This window comes from Merops nubicus, unplaced genomic scaffold (genome assembly GCF_000691845.1).
Source record: "Merops nubicus isolate BGI_N331 unplaced genomic scaffold, ASM69184v1 scaffold6222, whole genome shotgun sequence".
Taxonomy (NCBI): Eukaryota; Metazoa; Chordata; class Aves; order Coraciiformes; family Meropidae; genus Merops; species Merops nubicus.
Window position 1 is genome coordinate 1 of NW_008594145.1, and position 11647 is coordinate 11647.

General features: G+C 53.1%; 1 protein-coding gene across 1 annotated transcript; it reads right to left on the reverse strand.

The window, feature by feature from the left end:
• Positions 1-938: 938 nt before the first annotated feature.
• FRMPD3 (FERM and PDZ domain containing 3) lies at positions 939-10351 on the reverse strand (the record flags this gene model as incomplete). Its single annotated transcript, XM_008935644.1, has 3 exons — positions 939-3820; positions 4584-5405; positions 10207-10351. Coding segments are annotated over 3 exons (3849 nt in total), but the record flags the coding sequence as incomplete, so codon positions are not given.
• Positions 10352-11647: the final 1296 nt, after the last annotated feature.

Consider the following 11647-nt stretch of genomic DNA (forward strand, 5'->3'; position numbering starts at 1 on the left):
CAAATTCTAGGTAGACAACATCCACAGCTGTTCCCTCATCAGTGGAGGAGGTGGGTTACTTTGTCATAGAAGATTAGGTTAGTCAAGCAGGATTTGCCTTTCATAAAGCCTTGCTGACAGGGCCTGATCCCCTGGTTGTTCTGCATGTACCCTGTAATGGCAGTCGAAACGACCTGCTCCATAACCTTCCCTGTCACTGAGGCCCGACTGACAGGCGTGCAGTTCCCTGTAGCCTCCCTGCTCTCTAGCATTAAGCCCTTGCCTTTTGCATAGGCAGTACTGGTGCTCAGGACTAGGGCACTGGTGCCTAAGCTGTGAGACTAGAGCCTGCTAGGGTAACCTAGCTGTATCCCAGGATCCTGCTCATGGTAGGACTACTTCCCAAGCGCTAGCATAGCAGCAGGGACTTGCAGCCCAGTGATCCCTTCTGCTGCTAATTACATTGCATTTGTGGGCTAGGAAGACCCTGGGGGCAGAAGAGCTATTTATGTGGCAAGACACTGATTTGGCTCCAAGACTGCTCAGGTGAGGCCAGGAGATTTCAGCTCAGTTTCTTCTAACTCACTGGCCCACCACACACTGTGACAAAGGTCTTTGCATAAGTGAGGCCCAGAACCCCATGAAACTAAACTAGTGTGGCGAGAGCATGACTGTGCTCCCCAAGTACTGTCACCAACAAGCCAGCATGGGAGAGCAAGCAGAGCAGCTGCTTGAGACCACTGGTGAGCTGGTTGCACAACTTGTGAGAGGGCATGACTTTACCCTACAAAGCACCACCAACACACCCATCCATTCTGCAAAGGGAAAAGAGCATCTTGGCTACTGCAGCGCCCAGTAGCTGTGGCCCTGTAGACACACATCCTCACCAGACCTATGCGACTGGAGAACCACCAGCACATGGCCCAGCACACGCTGGCTTGTTGGTTTTCACAGCTGGCTTACTTATTGATCAAGGTCTTGAGGGAGCGTGTGAGCGTGCTCATGACAGTGGCAACCGTGGCTGACTGGCGGGCGAGCTGCTCCACCGTCTGCTGGTGGCTCAGTGTTCTGGCTGTGGACTCCTCCGCAGCCTTGAGGAGGAAGGTGTAGTTCCTCACCACTTCCTCCACCTTCGTCAGCAGCTCTTGGCGCTGGGACTCTGAGCGCACAATGTACACCAGCCTCACGAACGTCTCGGTGAGGCTGCTTAGCACCTGGAAGCTGCTCGTGATGGCGGAGAGCATGTGGGTAGGACTCTTGTCAACAGCTGCTACGCGGCGGCAGGATGCCCGAAACTCCTTGAACTTGAGGGTGAGCTCTTGCTTGTATTCAGCCAGCTGGGAGATATAGGGTTTGCAGTCCCGGACATCAGGGCTTATCATGCACTGCCTCAGGATAGTCAGGAGCTCACTGGTGTCCAGCTGCACTTGAAGAAACCCATTGGGAAAGCCGTAGGCATGGCCTCGAAGGTTGTTGATCTTTGCCAAGCTCCCCTCAAAACTGGAGGTCCTTAAATCTATTTCCTGCGTCTGACTGTCATTTGGACTGCTGCAGGCTGTTGCATCTAGGACTTGAAGAGTCCTGCTCATGACAGGGACCATCTGATTGTTCAGCTTCACTCCTGGGAGTATCTGCATGGGGATGGAATAGGACAGCTCATCCTTCTCGCTCCCATCATCCGCAACGTCGCACTTCCTGTAGTAGAAGCAGTAGCGGATGGAGCAGCACCTCCCGGCCTCCGCCTCTTCAGTCCGCAGCTCAGCAGGACTCGGGCACAGCTCCTCCGGGACAGAGAATGCTGACGAACCCTTCTGGTTCTTCTTCTCCTGTGCTATCTGGACGTAGGAGGGGTCAGCCACTCCAGAGGCTTCCTGGATTTTGCTCTTCAGAACAGGACAAAGGATGCTGGGCTCAGGCTCTTTCTGGGGGCCCTTCTGCTTGTTTGTGTAGATGTTCTGGTAGATGTCAGAGGCCAGCGATGTCCGATCAGTCTTGTCTATTTCACTGACACTGTAGCGACGCAAGAGCTTCCTGTAGTGTGGAACACCCACGCAGTCCCCCTGGGAAGTGCACGTGGTCAGACAGGACAGGCTGTTCTCCGGATCTGACCGATAGTCTCTGGACTCTAAACTTGTGGAGCGTATCCGCTTGCCTTTGGAAGGGCTGCCCACGCTTGTCAACCTAATGGCTTCTGCCTGTTTCTGGTCATCAGTAACTTTATCCCTCCCTTGCCTCTCCAGTTCTGGCATCACCAGCTGGTTTGGGGGGGGCCTCACCCCTCTGCAAATCCGCTTGCAGTCACAGCTTCGCCTTTGCTCCCTGGATATCCCTGGGACTTTTTGCACAGGACTGCTCCTTAGCTGGCAACTGCAGCGCCCAGGGGCAGGAGGGTGCAGATACTCCTGTGGTGGGACATCACCTTTGCTCTTTGGCTTAAGCAGCTCTTCAAGGAATTCCAGCTCATACTGCTTCACTTTCTGCAGCTGGGCCTGCCGCTCGTCTGTCTCCTTCTTCAGCCGCGTTGGAAATGTTGCAGAGAACAGGTTCCTCAATCTGAAGGGAGCTTTTGTAGCTTTGGGTTTAGCTGGGACATCAGCATCTTGATGGGTCACCTCCAGGACGTTTTCTACTTTTTTGGAAGGCACAGTGCTGATCTGCAGACTCTCAGATCTGGGCACCAGCTTGATTGGCCCTTTGGGTTCCTCACTGGTGTTCCTGAAAGTGCTGCCAGGTGATGGAGAGTGCAGATTGCTACTCTCAGTTTTTAAGCTCTTGGCTGAACTTTCCTGTTGCATTTTATGTCCTTGGCTCAACGGAGCTGCGTGCTTCTGAAAGATGAGGCTCGTAGCTTCCCCACCCGCCTTCTGACCTGGCTCTCCACTTGTGGCTTTTCCTGGAGCATCTCTACTCACTTTTTGCTGGTAGCTTTTAGAGGCAAAAGTCTTACTGGGCATCATTTCCTCACCTGCTGAGGCAAGCTGGAAAGCTTCAGTTTTACTGCCAGGAACTTCTTTATGTTTTGGAGAAACTTCACAGTGCTGCTGTGGAGCGACTTGCTGCTGTGGAGGGAGTTGCTGCTGCTGCTGACAGCTGCATAATGTCTCTGCAATTTGTGGACCTCCTTTAAGTCTCCAAGGCTTGCTGCTGGCTGATGCACAGCTGCTGGTACCGTTCACGTTCTTGTCTTCTTTCGAGGCTGCTGCCACTTGGGGAGCTGAGCCTTTTGCATTTGCCACTTGCTGCAGAGCAGCTGAGATGATGGCTGGAGTTACACCGCTTTTTTGATCCAGAAGGAGCTTGGAGCTTGGCTGGGCCTCTTTGGGCATCTTCTCTTGTAGATTCTGTGCCTGTTCCCTGTTCGGGGCTGCTGTGGCATGCAGAGATACCTCAAAGGCAGCTTTTGTGTGAACTGCACCTTTGCATTCAGGGCCTGGCACCGGAGCCCCCCTGTTCTGTTCACTGAGCTGGGGGGTCAGCACTGGCTGGGCAGCTGAGCTGTAGCTCCGCTCAGCATGCTGCTGCTCCTCTTTGCTCTTGCAGTTGGTAAGGTTGGGGCTTTGGTGAGGGAAAGCTGGCTTCAGTGAAGGGCTCAGCTCCTGGCGGCTGAGGGGGTGGGGTGAGGTGAGAACTGCCTGGGCAGCACAGCTCTGGATTCTAAAAGGCAGGTCCTTTCTGGCCAGGAGATTTTCTTTGTTGATGTGCTGAGCCAGGAAGTAGGCTGCGTTCTGGTGCTGCTTCATAGCAGAGACCATCTCTGAGACATCAGTTAGCTCTGAAGAGTTGGTTTCATGGCCAGAATCCAAGGATGACTCAGGGGTGATGGCAGCCAGGACAATAAGACCTGAGGAGGGACACAAAGACAACCCCATGACAACACTCACACCACACTGCTACCTGGTGGAGAGGAGAACTCCATGCAGCAGCAGGGACCCCGGAGTGCGAGACACAGCGTATAACTCGAGAAGCATTAGTGAGTTCCCACAACTCAGAGGTAATGCTTTTAAGTAAGATCACCGGCTGATCACTAGCTGGCTTGCTAGCTCAACTCAACAAGAGCCCTTGGCCCAGGAAAAGGTCCTGGGAAGCTTTCCAGTGTTAATGACAGCAGAGTTACAAGGATTTGTCTGGAGCAAGAAAGAAAATTGGACAACAGCTACTCTGCCGTAGTGAGAAGGGCAACCAAGGTGGAGAGAGGGACAAAGGACTGTGCTGCCAGCAGACTTGTCCCCAAGATACCCATCTGACAGCAGGTCTGCCCTGTGAAGGGCTCACACAGTGAAAAACGTGGGTGGAAACCTGTGAAGACCGAGGGCCGAAGGTACCAGCTGAGTAGGGTCACAGCAGGGAGTAACGCATGCCATGGACCATGGCAGATACAGGACAACCACTGTCTCCTTCAGCCACTGCCAGGGAGAGGAGTCCCACCTCAACTTCTTAGAAATCTTCTGAGCAGCAGCTTGGCTGCTTCTGCTATATTCTGTTGCTGCAAGCTTGTTTTGACTAGAAGCTGCTCCACAAACACCTATAGGATGGGGGAATGAGACTAAAGGGAAGGATGTACCATAGGAAAGGAAGGCTGTATAAAGTCACAACCACTGAAATACCTGTTGTCTGCTGTGGAGGGGGATGTGGACAATCCTCTGAAGCAGCCAGGGCTTCCAGTGCCTGCAGGGTGGACACCAGGGCATCATCCAGCTCTTGGGCATGGTCTCGGACTGTCCGTGGCGGCACGTTGTCTATCAGGGTGACGGGGATCTCATCATAGAGGATGCTGCAGAGGTGCCGGCCCTGCTCCTGGCTCTGGGCGGCCGCCCGGCGCTTGGGGTCGTCCTCATCGGAGCTGTTGTCTCGGAAGCCGGGAGGCGGGGCGGCGATGTCGGGGAGCAGGGACGTTGTCTCATCTTCTTCCTCATCACTCCCAGGAGGGGGGAGTGACATCAAGTCCACCATGTTGTCCCGGGTGCTGCTGGGCTTGCCCCCCTTGCACGAGGACAGACGGCTCTTGATCTTCGCTTGGCAGGACTCGCAGTAGAAGTGCGAGGTGTCGCTCCACAGGTGGGTGTCTATGGTGTGTGCCCTGGCCCTGCCTGCGTGCCGGTCTTGGTCAAGGCCATCTGGGTCATATTCGTTAGCTGCCTGGTTGTAGCCTTGGCCAGAGCTTTTGGAAGTGGGGTCAGATTTGGTCCTGGGACGAGTTTCCTCAAAAAAAATCAGGTTTTCATTGATATCCGTCCTGCTCTCTCTTTCCTTCCTCTGCTCTCGCATGTGCAGGTAGCAGAAGCTGATGAGCTCCGAGTCCGAAGCCCTGGTGGCGAGAGCCCCGGCTGCTCCGGCGCCTGTGGCAGAGCCACACACCAACCCGCTCTCTTTCTTTCCCGTGTGCCCTGCTGCAGCAGGCTGGGGGAGGCTGTGTGCGTTGATGTAATCTAAACCAAAACCACAACAGGCACGTTAGCAGCAGCACCCGGGAGAGGGGAAAACGGCTTGCGGGAGCTCCTGCTCGCCCTGAAGGCTCTACATGCTCCCTGTCCTCGAGCCCCTGCTGCGCCAGACTGCAGTGGGACATGCGTGTTCCCTGCAGCACGGCCAGGCCAGCGGGCCACTCTTTTGAAAAACCATCTTCTGCAACCTGCTGAGCCTGTCTGCCAGTGATGAGTGCAGGAAGAAATGTCCCGCATGTGCGGATCACAGAACTGGACAACGGGAGGCACTTTGAAACGTGCCGTCTAGTCCAACCCTCCTGCAGAGAGCAGGGACATCTTTTGACTAAAGCAGGTTGCTCAGAGCTCTGTCCAACCTGACCTTGAAAGTTTTCAGGGATGGGCAGCCTCTCTGGGCAGCCTGTGCCAGTGTTTCACTACCCTCATTGTAAAAAATTTCTTCCTTATAGCTAGTCTAAATCTACCCTCTTCTAGTTTAAATCAATTGCCCCTTGTCATATCATTACAGGCCCTATTAAAAAGTCTTTCCCCATCTTTTGTGTAAGACAATTTTAAGTATTGAAAAGCCACGATAAGCTTTTCCCAGAGCCTCCTCTTCTCCAGGCTGATCAGCTCCAACGCTCTCACCCTGTTCCCCCAGGAGAGCTGCTGCAGCTCTCTGATAATTTTTGTGCCCCTCCTCTGGACAACAGGTTCATGTCCTTCTCATGCTGAGGACTCCAGAGCTGGACACAGGACTCCAGGTGGGGGGTCTCATGAGAGTGGGTTAGAGGGGCAGAATCACCTCCTTTGATCAGCTGGCCGTGCTTCTTTTGATGCAGCCCAGGATGCGGTTGGCTTCTGGGCTGTGAGCGCACATTGCTGCCTCCTGTCCAGCTTTTCATCACTAGTATGCCCAAGTTCTTCTCTACAGGGCTGCTCTCAATCCCATCATCTCCCAGGCTGTATTGATACCAAAGACTGCCCAAACCCAGGTGCAATGATGCAGGCCAGAAAAGCCTAGATGGTGGCTGGACATGAGAAGCAGTTGAGCTCCAGCCAGCAATAGCCCTGAGACACAGACAGAGCAGAGCACCCCCTCATGCAGTTTGCTCCATTATCTCCAGAATGATTACAGGCTATAGAGTTTAATCATATGAATTTTATAAAGTTAAATATTATGACATTTATGATAAGAAAGCTGGTTTTTTTGAGTACTTAGATCAATGATACCATGGACATGGCACAACCAGTCAGTGCCCTTCCATAAAGAACCTTTAGACATGTACCCTCTATCTTCCCACCCATCTCTCTTCTAGACTCACCAGAGCAAATTCCTTTAACCTTTCCCAACGGGTCTGTTTCCTAGAAGCTTCAGCTTTCTTACTGCTCTGGGCTGGACTCCATCCATGTCAGCTAGCAGGGAAAATGTCTTGTTTCTGTGCTGCATGACAGCAGCGAGGAGAGGAAGCAAGATCCCAGCACCTTGCTGGGGCCAGAGCTAAGCAGAACCGGAGGTGGGCTGGCCAGCACAGTGGGCACTGAGAGACAGGGGTGCAGGTGCCACATGACAGCTACTGGCCATATTCAGAGGGCAACGGGAGCAGCCTGGCTGCACAGACAAACAAGCACCTTCAGCTTCAGTCTGCCTGTACACGTTTGCTGGCAAGAAGGAACTGTTGTCACACTTTCGTGTAACACTGGCCAGACCCAGCAGCTTTCCTCGGGAGACTGCTAAATGTGTTGAGCCATGTAAAGTACCTTGGCTGACATAAAGTGACAGACACCCCCCAGTCCCTCATGCCTCGCTGCCCATGATCCATGTATAATTTCTGTTTGGCTGACAGCTATCAGATCAGGCTAGCTTGGAAAGAGCCCTCTGCTCCTGCTGTTAAGCATTTCCCTGTGACAGCCTCTCCATGCTCTCTTGTGCAAGGCAAGCAGCCGAAATACTGCTTGAACTTCTGGCCAGTGGTACAGCCCAGAGGAGGGGTATCAGTCTGCATTATAGGTTGAATTATGCAGTTGTGCTGCGAATGGCTGCTGGGGGATGTGGGCTCCATCTTACCAAGTATAAATGAAATCAAATTAATCTTTGTTAAATTCATTAGCTCAACAAATTGCACAGTTTGTCTCCCCAAACACGTTTGTATTATAGTGTTGATCACCTGCAATGCTAAAATCCCACTCAAAAGCGTCTCTCTCTCTTGTATGGGCATACTGGGACTCAGAAAGGACAGCTGTGTGAGTGACCACGGGGCTGCTGCAGCTGGGGACGTGTCCAGTGCTGGGCTGTGGCAGGGTGGCATGGACTGAAGCAGAAGCTTTCCTGAAGCCAGACACCTCTGACGGGTCATGCTAGCAGCCTGCCCTGCTTGGACAGCCTTGCAGGCTGCCCACGCTGAGCCAGGGCCTGTTGCTGAACAGGGCGAAACCCCCAAGAGCCATAATCCAGCTGCTGGACACTCTAGGGGAGAAGGTCCTGACAAAGAACTGAGAAAAACCAAGGGCACAGAGCTGCTCAGCTGATGATGGTTGTCGGTGGAAGCAGGGAGAGGAAGGGGCAGATCCTGCACAGCTCCAGCATGGCACAACCCTTCTTATGGAGGGTAAGGATCTGCCCTACAGCTTTGCAGGGAAGTGCAGAGAGATGGATCTAACTGACAGCATCCAGACAGAGTGTGCGTTTCCAGAAGCGTCTGCAGTTCAACACAGGGAAGATGGATGCACTCCTCTTCTAGGCAAAAAGCACGTGTCAGGGCCTGATTTTACATTTAAGATTCTGGCACTGCCTGCTTGCAGCCTTTCCAGTCAGAGCCTGGGTTCATCAAACTTGGTTCATGCCAGTGAGGCTCCTTCATCATTCCTGCAGAGATGTGCTAATGATCAGCAGTCTGTGCTCCCTCTGATCTGCCTAGTTCCTGACAGCTTAGCTTGCAGCTGCAGTGAGACCAGAACTGTGAGCAGACTGTTTTCTCAATGCACACTAAATACACTCCTTCTGAAGGATGCCTGAGTAGCTGGGCTGAATGTACCGGGTCTGCAGGGAAACTGTTCCACTCCACTGGTCAGAGATGTTTTCATTGCTCCCTTAAGGACAGACCAGGCCATCCAGAGAGAGGCTAACTCTTTGGTATGAAAACCATGAGTCATTGCTCCATGGCTGTCCTACCCACACCCTTGACTTCCCCTCACACTCCTTCCTGTCCCCTCCAGAAACCCCACCTGTTTCTTGAGAGTGTGAAGAAAAGGGCAGGATCTACTGCCCCTTTTGGCATAGGTTTGGATCATGTCCATGAAGCAAGATCTCCCTGAGGAAAAATCCTAGCTGTTACTGCTGCTGCTAGGATGCTGAAAAGCAGCACCTGCACATGCTGAGGCATCCCCTGGGCGACTAGTGGCTGTGGATGGTGCCAGCCCCCCTGTGAGCCCTGGGGGATGTTCTGGGATGCTGTTTCCTGTCACATTCCTCTGACTCCCCACAGTTGTGTGGCCCCATTGTCCCATCGTAGGATGACATGACCCAGGGAAGAACTATTCAGATGGCAGCCAGGCAAGTTGGAAACACCCTTCACTCACAGCAAAACATGACTAAATGTTTCTGCAGGGCACAGAGAACACAGTGACAACTGTCAGTATGAGGCACAGGTGAAGAAACAATGAAAGGAAACCATGCACATATACTTACACCAACATCACTTGCCAGGTCTTGCCCTGGATTCACTGAGGTTGCTGCAGATGTTTTCCTCATGCCTCTTGTGGGTGTGTCCTCCCACATGTGCTAAGTCCATATCTGGGTGCCTTCCTCAGACCTCAGCAGCATCGAGTCCTTGCCCAAGGACCCTGCTAGCTCTCAGCACTCCTCCCACCTCCCCCAGGTAATCCCATCTTGAGGACACAGTTTTGACACTTCCAGCTAAACTGCTAGTCACAGCTCTCTGGAGCTGCAGCGTCACTTGGCAGATCTGGGGGCAACCTTCCAGAGTCAGCTGGGTTGGTGTTTTGCCCATCTCCAGCCACTGTTCTTGTATTTCATATTCCTCACAAAAAACATTTGATGTGAACTCCTGCATGGAACAGCATATAGCTCATGACTGGCTCTTGTTTGAAATCACTCCTGCAAATCATTGATCATTCTGAGGATGACTCTCACCTGCAATCCATCCTCAAGGAACACCACTGGTGCCTTGTGGGACAGAACCTATCTTTAGCTGTTCTGCTCTCCTGCTGTGCCCAGACCAGTCCTCTGTTGCCTGCATCTAACTGGGCACCCGAAAAGCTGGGACACCAAAGTTTCCTTCCTCATTTAGGAAATCAGCAGAGCAGCCATGCTTGCAGAGCTGCCCATGTGGCCCAGACCCCACTGATGAAGGCAGCAGAAGCACAGTCCCTGGCTGGGTACATACAGTCACACTGGTCTCCAGAGCCGGGATACTGGCCAAGGCTTGTCTGCTGCATCCCTGTGGCAATGCACAAGCTGCTGTGTGAGGACCCAGCACTCAGCTGGCAGCATTCAAACGTCTTTTCGAACATCGCCTACTTGATCTGCTCTAGGAGCTGCCAGAACAACACTCGCAGGGAGGGGGTAGGGCCCACGCTGACACCAGTCAGTGCTTATCCAAAATAAGGACCTGTCTTCCTGCTCCTTGTTTTCTGGTTAAAAGAGGGTCTGCTGGTTCCGCTGGGAGCAGAGAGGAGCTGCCAGAGAAACCCTTCTCCTTTCTAATGCTGTAGAGCCCTGGGTGGAGAGAGGAGGAGGAGGAGGCTGGGGAAGGGGCTTGCACAGAAAGCAGAGGCTGAAACGTACCTGCCTTGATAATCTGAGGTGGAGGTGGCTGGCTGGGGGCCCTGGAGAATATCATCTTCTTGGAGTCCACCAGGAGACGGCAGTAGCCTGCGATCAGGCAGGCAAAGTTGGTGGCTTCAGGCCACTCCATCAGCAACACCAGTGGCTGGAAGGTGAGAGGCAAAGGGCATGAGCTCCACGCAGTGCAGCTGACATGAGCCCAGGGCTCCACAGGGGCTGCTCCGGGCCCTGCGCTCCTGGGACCACTGAGCTGGCTGCCGGCTCTAGGAGCCACACGGGAAGAAACGGGCAGGTGCACGTCCTTGCTCTAGATGACCTGACAGATCCTCGTGCAGAAGGCACCCGCTGCAGCTGTAATGCCCTCAGGATGGTGAAGGCTGTGCAGCCCTGTGGGGCACAGGCTGTGCGTGCCAGGGCCCCAAGCAACTGGCTCCTGATGGTATGTCTGCATGTCGATGGTGTAAGCCTACCTCCTACCACCAGTGCAACCATCACATCCTGGGGAGCTCAGGGAGTCGGTGGAGTCTCCAGCTGCCAGAACCCCCATTTCATTGCAGGCACCACACTACCCTCCTATAAACTAAGACATCGCCTCCAACAAGGTGCAGAGGGGCAAAAAAACATTCCAGTCTCCCCTGGCCACCACTCTGAGCCTGTGATTCTTATTTAAATCTAACCCTTCAGAAAACTAAATTTGTGCTTAGGAGCAGATGGTGTCTTCTCTTTTAGGAGAGTATTTATTCACATCCTAAAAAAGGCCTTTGCTTTAAAGAGAAGAAAAAATCAGACACGATCTGTGTGCCACATATAACCTCACTGTGCAACCTAGTGGCAGACACCACAACTCCACAGCTCCCAAGAACTCCCCAACTCCCAGCTTGTCCCAAGAAGGTTAGCTAGCCTGGGGGAGCTGTCAGGGTGGATCCACTCTTATCTGTCCAGTAGTGAGGTCCCATGCACTGCTGGGAAACGGCTGGGCAGAGCTGCCTGCACCAGCACAGCTTGGACAAGCAGTCCATGCTTGGTCTGAGCCCTCATCATGACTCAAGGTGGACCCATGAAATGGAAAAAAAAATTGCCAGTGCCTTCAATATAGTTATTGCATGGCAGCTCTAGCTATCATCTACCCATTGTACAAAGCACCCCTATGCAGAAGACCTTTGTACTCAGGTATAGGACTTATCTGAAGCAACTGGGGGATGTTTAACTACGGCTGTGGCTCGGGCTGCCCATCCTGCCATGCTCAGCCTCTTGCACACTGAGCCCTCCAGGACTCAGGAGAACTTGCTTACCATATCCTGGGCAAACCAAGCCCGTTTTAAAAACTACTTAAGCCTATGCAGTGTGAAAAGCACTAAAGCTATTTTGGTTTTCTTGTTTTATAACCACATGGAGGCTCGGTACCTACTGCCCTGCTCTGTGCTCTGCTCAACACTTGTTT